General features: G+C 43.5%; 1 protein-coding gene across 1 annotated transcript in view; it reads left to right on the top strand.

Moving 5' to 3' along the window:
- Positions 1–6,376: 6,376 nt before the first annotated feature.
- The window catches only part of prkg2l (protein kinase cGMP-dependent 2, like), a 70,729-nt gene continuing 59,587 nt past the window's right edge, over positions 6,377–17,518 (top strand). The window contains exons 1-2 of the mRNA XM_073482210.1: positions 6,377–6,498; positions 8,599–8,964. Coding sequence (XP_073338311.1) covers positions 6,377–6,498; positions 8,599–8,964 — 488 coding nt within the window. The remainder of the gene's footprint in view (positions 6,499–8,598; positions 8,965–17,518) is intronic.

Genomic DNA, 17,518 nt, shown 5'->3' with positions numbered 1-17,518 from the left:
GAGGAAGTCCGATATCCAGCAGAGTGTTGTAATGAAGCCCAGAGTGTTTAGTTTTCTAATCAGCTTCATGGTGAGATTGTGGTGAATGCTAAGCTCAACAAACAGCATCCTGATGTAGCTGTTCTTATTCTCCAGGTGTGTGAAGACAGTGTAAGGCAGTAGATATGACACCCTCTGTGGATCTGTTGGTTCTGAAAGCATACTGGTGAGGATCCAGGCTGGCAGGGATGTTGTCTTTGATGTGCTGGAGAACCAGTGTCTCAAAACACTTCATCAGGATGGGGGTGAGAGCCACATGGCAGCAGTCATTAAGACTAGACACAGCAGACTTTTTAGGATAATAGGAATAGGAACGATGATGGCTGTCTTGAAGCGAGAGGGAACAGTCTCCTGTGGGAGTGAGATGTTAAAAATGTCAGTAATAACATCAGCTAGCTGATCAGCACGTTTTTAGTACACAGCCAGGTATATTATCTGGCCAGCAGCCTTATTTATATTCACTCTCAGCAGGATTTTTCTCACATCCGCTGTGGTTACTGACAGTGGCCGGTCCTCTGTAGACTTCACAGCTCAGTCTTTGTTGAGGAGATCGAAGCGAGCAGAAAATGTGTTCAGCTTATCCGGCAGTGTGGCCTCACACATGAAAGGGGCAATTCTGCTTTTGTAGCCTGTGACATTTTGAATCTCCTGCCATAGATCTTTATTGCTGTTTACTATACATAGTAAAGGGCTCAGATTCTTTGCTGGAGGTAATGTACTAATGCCTCAGAGTGCTCATCAAGTGAAGCATGAACACACGGTATATACAACAGTCTTTTCTTTTGGTCACACTGTTTAGAACATTAGAAGATTGGTGAATTGATGAAACTGGTCATAAACACTGTTTTATTTTAATCAATGTAGAAATCTTGTTGTATAATTTGCTTTGGTTTAAAATTATGTACTTGTCAGATCAGAATAATATCTGAGAACGGATAAGAGGGCATTATACAGAATTTGCATGCTATTGATAAGCCTGTATGAAGCACTATTTACATTTGTTTTTATCTTTTCTTCCTATATTGGTAATGGAACATTAGATATTCTGTACATTTGATGTTTTTTCCTGCACATTTAACAGAAATCTGCCATCTGAGTGACCTTTGTGCAGATGTGTGTGCTACCACAACATTGAATTGAGATGTATAAGTTTGTTTCCAAGATTCAATGTGACTTTCAACCCCAGGTGAGGTATTCATTGCAGTCCACATGTCGAGTACCTCTGAGTTTAGTGTAGTGTCAGAACTGAATGTTTATAAGGTAATTATATTGTTTTTTTCCAAAAGAATTTATTTTTACTTTTTATAATCCAAATATGGCAGCTGTCCTCCCTGATTGCCAAACAGATTCACTGTTCGGCACAAGTAAAATTTTTAAGCAATTTGCCACTGACTCAGAATAAAGACAACTGTTTTCAATGGAATTAGTTTGTTGTGTGATTGTGTGTGTGTATGCATGCCTTTTGTTCTTTTGGGCTTTTTTAAAAAGATTTTGGGGCATTTTTGCCTTTACTTGATATTGACAGGAGAAGAGATAGAGAGCAGTATGACATGCGACAAAGGTCCCTGGCTGGAATCGAACTAAAGATGGTTGCAACCATGTGGCCATGTGGCCATGCGGCCATGCGGTCATGCAGCATGCGCTGCAACCATGTGGCTACAAAGGCACTCTAGGCCAGGGTGGCTGGTAATGTAGTCTTAAGAAGGCTAAACCCTCCCTAAAGTTACTGCTTTAGTCTATCATTCCGATGTTGTGATGCATGGATCCCAATTATATCTTTTTATATATAAGATAATCCACAGATTGGGTGACGTGGTCATAAAATTAACATGACTATGACTATGACTCATGACTAATAGCAGATGGGAAGTGGGTAGGTGAAATACATCTTTAATGGATATCATATTAATTATAAAATCATAAAATAGCCACCCTCCTGATAAATATTGAGGTCCATCAGAGATGTCAACAAATATTTATTTCCAAAGGTGAAAGTGTAATTCTGTTTCCTCTGGAGAGTTATCTCTGTCCTGTCAAGTTTATAACTACAGCTTTCAGTTTTGCTTCTTAGATATTCTGTGATATTGCAGTGGCACATGGAAGTGTTTAAAATACTGAAAGCCTCTCTAATCATTAAAGTACATTGTCGTTCTGTAAAAGGTTTAATTGGTGCCAGACCCTTCCTTCCTATTGAGGTTAGACTATTCTTAAGTCACTTATTTTCCTATTATGGATGCATGTGAAAATTATTTTAAAGAGGAGAGGGACAAAGAGAAAGCTGTGAGATTGTGCGCATGAGCTCTGCATGTGGCCTAATACCTTCTGGTTTTGGCATATGATTACTGCTAAGAAGGTGGGCATTTGTGCTGAGAAATGGTGTAGGTGCAGCACTGTCCATAATAATTAAACGGAGCGGAGGAGATCAATCCATAGACCGGCAGATAAACAGATGTTCGGTTTCTTAGCCTGCTTGCTTTTAGTGGTTGTAACTAGAATTTTGAGTATGGTGGTAATCTACAGACAGGGAAAAACAACAGCAGAGTGAAGATACAGCTGATTCTACACATCTCTCCTGTTGACTTGGAGCAGATATTGTGAATGCTCCGATGAATAAAAGTAAATGAATAGTTTGTGATGACACTCTATTTATGAACATTATGTGTCCTCTGTGGCTGTTAAAACAAGTATGATCAATGGGCAACTACTAGCCTCACCCTCGACCTATTGTAACAGTCAGAGTTATTGAATGTAGCGCCACTAGGTGGTGCCTCCTTTTGGTCAGCAGGGAATGTAACCTGTACCGAAGAAGAAGAAGAGCAGGTGCACTTCCGCTCCACCACGAGTAACGATACCGTCCCCTTTTATGGTATTTTATTTTATTTTGTAATGTGTTTGGTGTAGGATCCTCGGCCTGTGTTCGTCCGTGCATGTATGCATAAGATAAATAGAAAAGTGCTGTGCGGAAAACCCCACATGTTGCCTGCCGTGTCCTTGAGTTAACCGGAGCTACCGGCACTAAAGCCGACCATAACCTTCCCCTTCACCAGCCCACATTACATTATGACTCCAGAATTTTTAATGTTTTTTGTTTTGTTTTTTTGCTTTTGATTAACTACAGTGAAGTGTCTGTTTTTACTTATTAATATTTGCACATTGTCAGAAGAATTTACAGGATTCAATGTTGGATACATTTTATGTATTTAAAGAAAAGGACAATGAAAACATGAAACAGTCATCATATTTTGGTAGGTGAATCAGTCTATCAAACACAGTTTGTTGAGGCAGCAATCTCAGAGATGGAGAGACACTACTGGAGGTAGTTTAGAATGTTTTATAAGGAAACAGTTGGTGAACTGAAATCCAAAAACACAATAATCACCCTGAAAATCCTGTCCATGCATAATGACAGGCCTGAAATCTGTCCAATGAGGAAACAGTTTTAAAAGGATGTGTGTGGTATATTAACTGATGCAAATCCACATGCACACAAATGCAACTACCTGAGAGATATTCTGCTAGATATGATGGTCAGTGATGTGGTACATATTTTGACTTGAAAAAACTTGGAATCTCTGTGCTCATTTTTCAGCCCGGTCGGCAAAATAAAATGTTGATATCATTAATTTCTGCAAACCATGTTTACTTTCACTTTGTACATTTCATATGTATCATAACAACATTTCTACAATAGGTGTCATATCATGTTCAGATGGCATTTATGAGCTGACTTTCATGTCAGTAGGAAGGGATGGTGGGGGTGTGAAGGCTCGGTGAGATGGCTGCCAGGTCAGAGACCACTGGTGATTCAATATATTTTTAACAAGACGTCTGAACAATTTCTAGTGTCTTTGTGGCAACAGAGGCAGGTTAGTCATAACATGATCTTTTTCCCAACCCTAACCAAGTCAGTTTTGCGCTTAAACATAAGTAGACCATAAACAGTATTGTCACAACATACATTTGAAAATTGAACATAAAGAAACTGATGACATCATGCTTAAAGTTGGATTGTTTTTAAATTACTTGCAATGCATGTGGTAAATACAAGCCTTCATGTTCTTAATCTATTCTGCTCATACACAAAATATTCCACCAAATCATAAATGCAATTGTGTTTTGTTTTTATCAGGCAGCAGTAACCAGTTATGGTGCGTTCCATTGTTGGAAAAAAAAAAGACCTCTGACATTGAAAAGTGACGGAATTTCAAGTCGGCAACTCGGAGCAAGATCTGCCTAGCCTGAGTTTACCAACATAAACACAGATGATATCACAGCAGGATGGCAGCGCACATAGTGAACAATTACTTTTTACCTCTTCATCACTTTTTACTTTATATAGCGTTTGTTTGTGAAACGTGCAGGAATTTTAACTTTCATTCAGTTGATCGGTGCTCAATAGAAGTCTTTGAGAGTATGTGTAAGGAGCCGACTCCTCCTGTCTACATACAGTATATCTGTAAATATTCCATTATTACTATCTCTCAGACACACACTCAATATGTCAAACACCACAAGGCCACCAGGGGTTGCCAGATACTTCCACTTCATCAGCAGATTCACTTGGTGACTCAAGAGAAAATGGTAAAAGCCCTCTCAGTATAGAAGAGTGTCATTTTGCTTTTGGATGGCAACCACAACAAATGCAGCTGAATTCAGAGCCTCAGGAGTATCACTTTCAACCCATTCCTCTGCCACTATGTAAGTAAATCATTGAAAATCTCTTTCATGATAAATAGACTGTAGATTTTTGAGAATTTGATGGTTATATAGTCTCTCCTTCTGATCCTCCAGCATGGCTAACTTTTGAACATACTACAACATCAAGTCTACCTCTTCAGTCATATTTGTATTCTACTCATGTTAAAAAACTTAAGAAGCAGACAAAAAACCCATTTGTTAAAAATACCCTCTCTGTTTGGCATGAGGCTCATGCCTATACAGGGGATGCACCCAAACTCTCTCAGTTTTCCCCAATATGGGGTAATGACAACTTTATACCTGGTAGAGCGGATGGTGGATTTAAACAATGGGCTGGTTTATGAGGTTTATGTAAAATAATTGACCTATATATAGACGGGAATCTAATGACCTTTGATCAATTGGTCTGTAAATATGATATACCTAGAAATCACTTCTTTAAATACTTGCAGTTAAGAAGCTTCATAAAATCGCAGACCCACTCCCTGGACAGACCTTCCATGTCAGCTATAGAGAAGTTTATTGTAAGTAATAAGGATGCTCAAGGTCAGCTGTCAGTATTGTATAGTATGTTATGATCCAAATCGAAGGACAATTCCCACTGTAGACTCAATGCATGGAGAAATGACTTAGAAGTAAACATTACAGAAAATGAGTGGGAAAATGCTTGTTTAACGAAAACTACAAACGAAGACTATAAACACAGCACTAAAACTCATACAATACAAGTGGCTATTGAGAACTTACGTGACACCAGTAAAACTACATCGCTACAACCCCAACATTCCTGACAGCTATACTAAATGTAGTGATAATGTTGGCACTCTGCTGAACTGCATGTGGGAATGCCAAAAAATCCAGTCATTTTGGAAAGATGTAACCTACATGATTTCACGTATGGCTAATATGGTGGTTCCACTTGAGGCAAAGCTCTGTTTATTAGGTATTTGTCCTGAACACTTTGCACCGGGCCGCAAAACTGCACCCATGATTGATCTATCCTTGCTTCAGGCTAGGAGAGGGATTGCATTGAGGTGGAAAAGTATGGACAGCCCTACACCTGGAACGTGGTTACGGGAAATGGCGTCATGCTTGACACTGGAGAAATTAACTTATGTTGCCAAAGGGAAATTAAATAAGTTCACAGAGATATGGGACACTTTTATGCAGTTCCTGGAAAGTGATCAGACTGAAATTAATGAGTAAATTTGATTGCCGGCGCCTGTGGAAGCTGGCATGCCTCTTATAAATAAACAGGACCACTACTGATTTTGTGTTTTATCTCTATTTAAATTTCATTTCTACTTTTTTTTTTTTGGTTTTGTTTTGCTTGTTTTGTTTGTTTTTTGTTTTTCTTTCTTTCCTTGAATGTATGCAAGCCATCATGTGAGAACACTGAAGTAGTGTAAAGGATGGTCCAAGGCAGCAGTGTTTGTGGCAAAATTCTGCCGGCCAGAAACAAGGTATTTGACTTCTTATATTGTCATTGTTGTCATAGTGATATCGTTTTTATTTCCCATTAAGAATCATAATTGACTCACATGTCGTTAGTCAAGAAACCAGTCTCACACCTAGATGAATAATGCTTGTCATTTTCATTTCTGTAGAACACTTTACCATTTACCTGAGGGCCATTCCTATGGTGGCCAGCCAATGCCTGGCCATGGGCAATGGTTCGATAAAAGCCCCACGGGCTGAGGAGAACAGCTGCCTGGCCTCCATCCACACAGATCCTCCTGGCCTGGACACAGAAGTCCTCAGGTTAGAATCAAACCTCAAACCCATCCCTTGGTATTAGCTTAGAATCACCTGTGAATTCTGTATATGTATTATTATTAAATTATTAGGAAGTTGTTGCTATGCACTCAGTTAAAATGATAAAAAGAATATTAAAGCGTTAAGTACATTTAAACAATTGTATTATGTTACCCAATGTTGAGATGTGTGTGCTTTAATTGCCCTTACTGGGGTTGAATAAAGTTCATTGAATTGTATAGGCTCAAAGTACACAGTATAAAAACAACCCTGATTCCAAAAGCTTAAAAGTATATTAATTAATAAAGCAGAGTGTAATGATTTCAAAATCCTTTTCGATCTTCAATAAGTTGAATACAGTACAAAAAGATATTTAATGTTCAAACTAATACACATTGGTTTTCCTCATATACACTCGATATGAATTTGATGCCCGCAGCTGAGAAGAACCAGTGTCCAAACAATTTTGGAATCGGGGTTGTATTTAAAGGGCTAGTAGATCTAATTATCAATGTAACATATGCGTTGGTGACTACTACTTGACCCAAATAACAAATTCCATCCTCACAATGAAGAGAATTCATTTGGAATAATATCCAGCTTCTTAACCTTTGTTGCTGAAATACGGCACATCATTTCACTTCTCTCAGAGTGGTGTGGAAAGGTTCTGTAAGTTCAATAGGTTCATTTCAAGAAGGCCTCAACATTAAAGGATAACTCCACCAACTTTACACATTATAGTGTGTTTACAGGTTCTGCATACGTGCAGTCTTGAAAAGCAGTCCACTGGTCTTGCACTGAACTCCTCTAACACTGTTGGACTCAATATGGACAATTTAAATCAAATAAAATTCCATACAGCAGAGCCTTCCTTTTACATTACCCACGTTTTCACATATGCAGTGAGTTCACCCCCGAGCACTGACAACAGGCATCACAGTTTTCTCTCGAACCGTGTGGTTTTATTGACTGCTGATGCACATTTTCAAAATAAACACATAAGTAAACACATAAATAAGCACTCTATACTGTGCACCTCTGTAAGTCTCACAACACAGTTTTCAAACAATGTCTCCCCAATCATTCAGTTAAAACAAAAATCCAACAGGCTGATGGAGCTGTTTGTCCTCAGTGCGCAGCAGTCATATGACATCCAGCACACTACTGCATTAAAATGGAGTGTGTAATTAGCCAATGAGCCCCAGCTGTGCCAATCAACTCACCTGGCACTGCTCTCATTAGCCATCTCCAAACCTCTCTCCTGCAGCTGAATGCCAACCGTACACAGTAAGCAAGTAAAAAGAACTCACCGGTGGTTTCTGGTTTCACACTGGCATGAACAGCAGTCTCCTGGGTGAAAGTCCTGTCATTGTTTTATCCTACCATCCACCCCTGTAAACATTTCTGCCTGAGTCATGTCAGATTGATTTTCATCAGCAGTGGTGTTTTTTTATTTTTACAATGAAGACAACTCCCATGATCCTATGCTTCTTCACGATGTCATCAAACTACATCTTTTGTTTTTCAATGCATTCCATTGTACTCAGAACTCGAAAAAAAAAAAAAACCTCCAACACGGATAGGTCCAATGGAACAGTCATCACTCAGGCAAGATCCACCAAGCCTGACTTCACCTTCAATGAGGTCGCAGATGACATCACAGCAGTATAGCGGCACGATTACCTTTGACCTTTTCATCACTTTTTACTTCATGTGGTGTTTGTGTTCTGAAACATGCTGTCACAACAACATTGTAGATGCCATTTTCACTTCCACTTTATTTTATGCTTGATGGAAGTCTTTGCGGGCATGAGGAGGGAGCCGACTGTTCCTGTCTCTTTTTAAGTGCCCTAACCTGTTAAATCAATTGCTGTAGTTTAAATAGTTGTTTACAAGGTCAAGGAATTTTGATAGTCATGTTTCCATCTAAACTTCTTATTTATTCTAATTTATTGATCAGTCCAACATGTACATGTTCAAGTTCAACATTTCTTGCTATATGTATTCCACATGTGTCTTGTGAAGACGGAGTTTGTGTACGATAGTCTGGCTTTCTAGGGTTGACTTTATGTGAGTTTAGTGTCTTAAACCAATTCTGATCCTCAGATTGCGAATCAGCCACCTAGAGGCAGAGCTGGCACGTCGTGACCAAGACTTTCGAGCCCAGGAGCTTCAGTTACAGCATCTCCAGAGGGAACTGGAGGCCAAGATTTCACAGATCGACAAGCTCCAAGATGCTATTGGCTACAACAACAGTCTGGGCTGCTCTCCGCCTGCCCTGAGCCACCACAGCCACCGCCGCTTCAGTGTCATCAACCAGGGTCCCAGCCGCTTCCACAGGGTGGCTGTGGAGGTCCACCGCAGGCTCAAAGCAAAAGAGGGCGTCTCTGCTGAACCCACTTCAGAGAACTTCTGTGGAGGGTTCAGAGCAGCACACGTCTCCATCGCCAAGGCTGTCGGCAAAGCCTCACAGTAAGTTAAAGGGACACTCCAACCAAAATCAGTGTTTTGAATGCTTAACACACCAGTCGTAGACCTGAAAGGTGCTGTAGCTTCAAAATCTTCACTTCATTATGGTGAGTAATGAACACGTCAAACTCAAAGTGTCTGCTGGTGTGTACACATAAAGGATCAGACTTATTACAGAATAATGAATTGCAGAAATCTTAATTGTGAGCTGGCATCAAAGAAGTTAGAAGGGTTATTGAAGCAACAATATGTGGAAATTGTCATTTTGTGTGATTTGGCACCCCCACAGCTTCACAATAACAATACAATAACAATGTTATGTGTTGAAGTCCTGTCTCCTCATACCACTTTGTAATTCAAGAGATGTTTATAGTTTCAGTAAGAGGTTGCAAACAGCTAGTTTGCTACATTTCACAAGCTCTTAGCTTTTAGTTTAATACATTAACACAATAAAGTCAAAACACACTTCATTCAAACTTGACTTTAATGAAACAAAACTCACCAAAACAGTCTTGGTTTGTCTTTCCACCATCACCTCTGTTTTGGCTGAAATAATTACTCAATTCACAGAGTAAGATGTGAAAATAAAATGGTTTAATTGTTACTCTGGTGATATTTACAGATTACATCATAAATTACAAAGTGCTAGTGGCTAAACTGCTGCTGCCAATTTCATTGTGTCTGAAAATAATGTCTGGAGCAGAGATATATCACTTGATACTGATTTGGTCAGTGTATGAAAAGAAACCTGGTATCACAGATCCAGAAGTCCACCATGTCACTGTCTCGTTAGGCCTCACCTATCCATGAAAACAATGCAGTCTTATTCCATGGTTATCAATAACAAACATGTTATGTCTTGCTACATTTTTTTAAATAAAAGGCACCAGATCTAATTGGTTATGTCTAGAAAAATATCATTGGTTCACTGAAAATAAGTAGTTCCTTGAAAACAGTCACCATGAATGTTTGCCTCTGATGTAACTCAAAGTCTGGTCACCTGGCTTAAAGACGTACGACTAAACAACCTGACCATCCCTGACAGCCTCCTGCAAACTTTCTGTCTTTCATTTTACCATTGTTTCTGTCATTATGCCCCCTGCTGGTACTGCAACTTCATACAAGCGTGTACTTTTGTGCCAAACTGTCACACTCACAAGCTGCCCCCCAGCGGATCAACAAGTCTATTTCACACTTTGGCCTGAGACTGGGTTGATATAAGACAAAATACCTGCCCTCTGAAACAGATAGAAACAAACAGAAACACAGCATCAGACTGGATGAAACAAAATGACGGAAGACAGTATGGATAGGTGTCAGCTGAAATTAAAACAGGAGGTAATTTGATAGTTGTTGAGGTCCATTTGTGTTTACATGGAGTGGTGAATATCCTTACCTCACATTCAGTCAGAACAAAAACCAAAAGCAGCACAAAGGCAACCAGGAGCTAACCGTGCTGATTGAATTCAAACATTAAAGCACTGGAGATGCTCACAATTCACACATTCTCACAACTTGAGCATCTGTTGTGTCTCACAGTAGCCAATCAGCTTTAAGCAGGATTATACTCGGGCACCTGTAAGTTTCTTTGCAGACCCACGAATCAAAGTGCTTCGAACAGTGTTTTTCAATCCTGTTCCTGGGGAACCTAAAAAAGGAACACATGTCACTGAATCTTGCTTAGTTGACGTCTATGGGAGATGGCGCAGGAACACATTAAAAGCTAACATATGTACATCGTATGACTTCTGATGAGAAAACGCCTCCAGAAATGAAAGACCACACTTCAGACTGACTTCAGTCAACTGCTGATTTTTTTTTTTACCAATACGTACCCTTCCTTCTGCCCTGTATGTTTAGCTGCTCCATCACAGCTCATTCAAATGATCTGATCATCATAAAGCTCTGCAGAAGCCTGATAGTGACCCATTCATTTGAATCAGGTGTACTGGAGCAGGGAAACATCTAAAACATGCAAGACAGGAACAGGACTGAAAAATACTGGCTTGGCCTACAGAAAATGTATAACAGAAGTACAAGTACTCCTCTAAATTGCTCAAAAATTTAAATTGTTGTCATTTTAACAGTCAGCTATGATCAGCCTAAACAGAATTTCATTGGCAGGAAATGAGAGCTCTCTCTAGCTTTTGTAACATCCCCCATATCTGAAAGGCTGTATTAGCATGACAGGATAATAGAAAGAAATGGAGAGAAACAAAAGACCATGCAATCTAAATACAGGGTGTGGGTCATTATGGGCTTCAATTACACAACCTATGCTGCGTGCCTTGCCCACTACTCTCAGACCCATTCAGCACTCTCCTTTTTACTGAATGCACTCGCACATCATCTGTGTGATGTGGTAATCAGGGAGGCACACAAACACATGCTCAGGGAAATCTGCTGAATACATTTCAACTGCAGACAGTAATGCAGTGGCTTGAACCCAGGACCAGAATTAGCAAGACGGTATTGGTCTGGCAACCATTTCTGATCACAATATAACATAATGCATATAGTACTGAAATCACCACATTTGGGCATCAAATAAAGTTGATAAATGAAGTTGATGAGGCAAACCATTAAATATATTGTCCTTGTACTGATGATGTCAACTGAGTATGTGTCAAACAGCATTCACAAATGATCACATTCTGTTTCACACAGTGTCCCAACCTTTTTTTTGGAGTCTGGATTGTAACTACTTCACATGATAAACAAAAATAAACAAATTCATTCTAAAAAACTAACATGTACTCATTTTTTTCACTTCAAAATATTGAGTAAATTTCAAGGCTGTGTGTTATGGTTTTACGAGACATTAAATGGAGGAGAGGACCCAAACGCAGACACACAGGCACACACAAGAGGCAGTATAGAGGGGAAACAAAAAGCGAGCTTTAATAAACAAGCTAAAACTACAATCCACGAGGGGAATACAAACAAACTAAAAGTAACACTAGAAGACAAAAACCAAAGTAGCAACAAAGGGCTAAGCACAGTACAAAGAAAAGCAAAGTACAAATCAAAAGAGAAACCAAATTACAAACATACCAAAACCGGGAGACACGAGGAGTCACAGGAGGAGACACGAGGGAGGAAGCTGGTTGGGAACAAAGAGACTTCACGGGGGGAACACGGAACAAGACAGACCAGGACAAACACAGGCTAGGCTAACGGCTAATGCAGGTAGGGTCAGGAACGGGACATCAAAGAGGGAGACAGACCAACACGGGGAAATGAACCAACATGGGGAAACGAAACAATCTGACCCAGACATGAGGGCGAGTCCAAATGAAGCCAGGAGGGTGGAGGGGGGTCCGGAGCGGGGCCAAAGTCAGGGTAGGGGGAGACCAGGAGGTCAAGGTAAGGGGCAGAGGCCGATCAGAAGGCCTGCGGCAAACGCAGAAACCTTCTGGAGGCCGTCGGCGACGGCAAACGCCCTCAGGGGGCCGTAGGTGAAGGCTGGAACCCTCTGGAGGCCGTCGGCGAAGGCGAAGGCTGGAACCCTCTGGAGGCCGTCGTCGAAGGTGTGGGCTGGAACCCACTGGAGACCGTCGGAGAAGGCGCAGGCATGGGCTGGAACCCACTGGAGGCCGGTGACGAGGGCGTGGGCTGGAACCCACTGGAGGCCGGTGACGAAGGCGAAGGCTGTGACCCTCTGGAAGCCGGCGGCGAAGACGAAGGCTGTGACCCTCTGGAAGCCGAAGTGCCATCTGGGAAACACTCCTGGATGTCGGCAGGACCACCGATGGAGGATCACAGGCTGCTGTCGGCCTGGGAGCCGACGGAGGATCACAGGCTGCTGTCGGCCTGGGAGCCGACGGAGGAGCACTGGCTGCTGTCGACGGAGGAGCCGACGGAGGAGCACTGGCTGCTGTCGGCCTTGGAGCCGACGGAGGAGCACTGGCTGCTGTCGGCCTTGGAGCCGACGGAGGAGCAGGGTCAGGAGTCGGCCTGGGAACCGACGGGGGATCACTGGCTGCTGCCGGCCTTGGAGCCGACGGAGGAGCAGAGTCAGGAGTTGGCCTGGGAGCCGACGGAGGGGCAGGCTCAGGAGTCGGCCAGGCTGCCGACGGAGGGGCAGGCTCAGGAGTCGGCCTGGGAGCCGACGGAGGGGCAGGCTCAGGAGTCGGCCAGGCTGCCGACAGGGAGGCAGGCTCCGGAGTCGGCCAGGCTGCTGACGGGGAAGCAAGAGTCGGACGGGCCGCCGACGGAGAACCACTGGCAGGTGTCAGCTGGACCGCCTACTGGGGATCACCGCCAGGAGTCGGTCGGGCTGCCGATGGAGGAGCAGGAGTCGGACGGGCTGCCGACGGAGAACCACTGGCAGGTGTCAGCCGGACCACCGACTGGGGATCACCGCCAGGAGTCGGCCGGGCTGCCGATGAAGGAGCAGGAACTGGAGCCGGCAGGACTGCCGACTGGGAGCCACTGGCAGGTGTCGACCGGGGAGCCGATACTGGAACAGAGGCGCTGGGCAGGCTCGGCTCCGAAGCCCCGGGCTGCAGCGAGGAACCGCAGAACAAGGCGCCAGACCTCAGGGAGCCAGGACGCAGCTGAGAACGTCGCCTTCTCGGGGGAGGTACCTTGTATGCCAGGCGGGTTCCCAAGAATGGATCCACTGGGGGCTTGTCTGGGGTTGAGGCTGAGGCAGGGACAGGACTCGGCTGGACCTCCGACCGAGAGACAGGAACTGGTGTTGGCCAGGCTGCCGACGGAGGAGCAGAAGTCGGTCGGGCCACCGACAGAGAACCACTGGCAGGTGTGAGCCGGACCACCGACTGGGGACCACCGCCAGGAGTCGGCCGGGCCACCGACGAAGGAGCAGGAACAGGAGTCGGACGGGCCGCTGACGGAGAACCACTGGCAGGTGTCAGCCGGACCACCGACTGGGATCCACTGCCAGGAGTCGGCTGGACCACCGACGAAGGAGCAAGAACAGGACAGGGTCAGGCACCGGCCAGGCTGCCGACGGAGGAGCAGGAGTCGGTCGGGCCGCCAACGGAGAACCACTGGCAGGTGTCAGCCGGACCACCGACTGGGGATCACCGCCAGGAGTCGGCTGGGCCGCCGATGAAGGAGCAGGAGTCGGTCGGGCCGCCGACGGAGAACCCTTGGAAGGTCCAGGAGCTGAAAAAAGGCTCACAGGCAGGTGGCTGGCAACTACATAGGCATCACTGCCCTGCAACTCCTCCAAAAGCCCCTTCAGTCTCTTTGCCTCTGATAATATTCCTGCAGTCCCCTGAACCTCCCTCAATGAGGGCCTATCTAACAAAACTTTTTCAAAGTCCAAGAGAACCTGAAGCGCATCCTCTAACCTTACCCTGCCAGCAAGGCAAGCAGACCATGTGTCTGTGATGCCTCTCAATATAACAATGTCTGCTGGGTCCATAATGGGTCAGCTCGATCTGTTATGGTTTTACGAGATATTAAATGGAGGAGAGAACCCAAACGCAGACACACACATAAGCACACACAAGAGGCAGTATAGAGGGGAAACAAAAAGCGAGCTTTAATAAACAAGCTGAAACTACAATCCACGAGGGGAATACAAACAAACTAAAAGTAACACTAGAAGACAAAAACCAAAGTAGCAACAAAGGGCTAAGCACAGTACAAAGAAAAGCAAAGTACAAATCAAAAGAGAAACCAAATTACAAACATACCAAAACCGGGAGACACGAGGAGTCACAGGAGGAGACACGAGGGAGGAAGCTGGTTGGGAACAAAGAGAGACTTCACGGGGGGAACACGGAACAAGACAGACCAGGACAAACACAGGCTAGGCTAACGGCTAATGCAGGTAGGGTCGGGAACGGGACATCAAAGAGGGAGACAGACCAACACGGGGAAACGAACCAACATGGGGAAACGAAACAATCTGACCCAGACATGAGGGCAAACAAAGGCTATATACACACAGAGACACTAATGACGAGACAAGGTACAGGTGGAGTGAGGACGGACACGGACAGGTGAGGGAATCAATGAAAAAACACACAGGAGGAAGTGACAAGTAGGATGCGACACACAAGGGAACAATTTCAAAATAAAACAGGAAATAAACCAAACAGATACTGAACCATGACAAAAACACATAGGAACTGATAAGCATGACGTGACACACAAGGGTAAAACTACAAAGTAAAACAGGAAACAGAAACAGGCACTGAATCATGACACTGTGAAATCTTTTAAATATACTTGAATGAATTGAGTGTGAGTGACGTGAGTAAAAAAATTAATTAGATGGGAATAACTAAGTTTATTATCATGGTAAGTACAATTGAGTACATAGATATCATTAAAATCAATATCAAAGTCAATACAATTGTAACCTTCAGCCAAAACTACTGTACAGTAGTGGTGTGCGGATCGCTACAGCAATATTGATACTTTAGAGCCCAAACATTTCTGTTCTACGATCGATTCTCTTGTTTAAAGATTGACATTTACACATTAAACTAAATTAGGGTATTTTTCTCACCAACAGGTGTACAGTAGAAAGTTATTACGCTATCACCAGGATCTGTTACCCGCTGTTTGGTAGGAACTGCCTCTCATTCCGCCTTCGTATGCAGACTGCAACTGTAAATGCATAAGGTGCCGGGTTCTACTTACAGACATGCTGATGATGCAAGCACAGTCATGCGTGGAGTTTTTTCCGTTTTCAGAACAGCAACAATGCCGAATGTGATGTGTTTGGTAGTGCTGTGGGGTACTGTGGCAACACCACAAACCTTGTTAAGCTTCTGAGAGTTAATCACAATGCAGAATATGAAGAGGTTATGTAGCGGCAGACTGAAGAGAAAAGAGGTGCTGCTAGGTAAGAGACAGACTTCAATCACTGAGTCGTTTGGCAATGGCAGAGTGTACCTGGGTACATAGAGTGCAACATAAGCAAAACTGTTGACATTTATCACCGCCACTGACCGCGGGAAAGTAGTCCATGACTATCCAGGCTTCAGTTTCTGTACTGATGTTCAAATAACAAGCTCCCCACATTCTTAAAGAAGAATGCCGTATTCAAATTGATATACAAGGTACAAGGTAGACTTATTTGTCCCAAAAAAAAAGTCTAGCTGTAGTGTTGAGGATGAGTTCAAGAGTCTCACGGCCTGAGGAATGAAGCTGCTCCGTAGTCTGGTAAAATAACAGTGGATACTTTTGTATGTTTGCCAGATGGCAACATGGTGAAATCATTTATTCATTCATTATTTCGCAGGCATATATATACATATATACATATACATACATATACATATGTATACATATACAGTTGCAATCACTACTGCAGTCTCAAAAATATTCAACCCCCTGAATAGAATTCCTCATAAGAGCACACATTTGCAAATCAGGTGTGGTCTCAAGCACACCTGATGCAAGCAATCAAGGGCTTCATTAGTTGCATCAGGTGTGCACCTCAAATACCTGGACTGTTGACGGTGACATTTCATTGCATGTTGGAAATATGGCTAAGTCAAGAGAATTGTCCAAAACATTCAGAGAAGAGATCATTGCCTTGCACAAACAAGGAAAAGGATACAAAAAGATAGCAAAGGCACTGAATGTTCCTAGAGATACAGTTGGAAGCATAGCTCACAAGTTTAAAATTAAAGGAACAGTGGCTACACTACCTGGACGTGGCAGAAAGAGGAATCTATCAACGGCTGCCACCAGAGTCCTGAGGAGGCAGGTGGTCAAAAACCCTCGACTGACTGTAGAAGACCTGCAGTAAGACTTGGTGGCAGCAGGCACTGAGGTTTCAGTTTCCACAGTAAGGCGCATACTAAACGCTTAAGGGCTCCATGCCCGAACTCCAAGACATACACTACTACTGACCCAAAAGCTCAAGAAAAGTCTGTTCCAATTTGCTCAAAACTATATAAATAAGCCAAAGAGGTTTTGGGATTCTGTTCTGTGGAGCGATGAAACAAAACTGGAACTTTTCAGGCCTATGGATCAGCGGTATGTCTGGAGGAGGAAGAATGAAGCATACGCTGAAAAGAACACCCTGCCTATAGTGAAGTATGGCGGTGGCTCAGTGATGCTCTGGGGCTGCTTCACTTCCTCTGGCACTGGAAACCTGCGTGGTGAGGGCAAGATGGATTCAATCAAGTATCAGGAAATCCTGGGAGAAAATGTCATGCTGTGGGGTTATTCCTGGTGGGCATGACAGTCCGGTCAATTTCAATGCTTGGCCATTGTAAGAGCCATTTCCAAGTATGGTGTGTGTTGGACACAATTAGTCCCCTATATGGCACTCTTGTGTTTTGGGTCACACGTATCCCATTTAGGTAGGAAATTTCCACAGGCAACGGGCGAGCACACATCTGGGTGAGCAGCCTCCGACGGCGCCACAGCCCGACGTACGGGGACGGCCTTCCATTCCAAAACACCTCCATTGCGAAACCCCTCCATTCCGAAACACCCCCACTCCGAAACACCGCTGTTCCGAATCCGACTTTCAAGTTCCAATTACTTCCCAATAGGGTTAGGTTAGGGTTAAAACGCTGATCAACCTGATCAACTCTATGCGAAGGAAATGTGAGGC

Source organism: Pagrus major, chromosome 15 (genome assembly GCF_040436345.1).
Source record: "Pagrus major chromosome 15, Pma_NU_1.0".
NCBI classification, from domain to species: Eukaryota; Metazoa; Chordata; class Actinopteri; order Spariformes; family Sparidae; genus Pagrus; species Pagrus major.
Note: the sequence above shows the minus strand (reverse complement) of the source record. Positions and strands in the feature narration are given on the sequence as shown.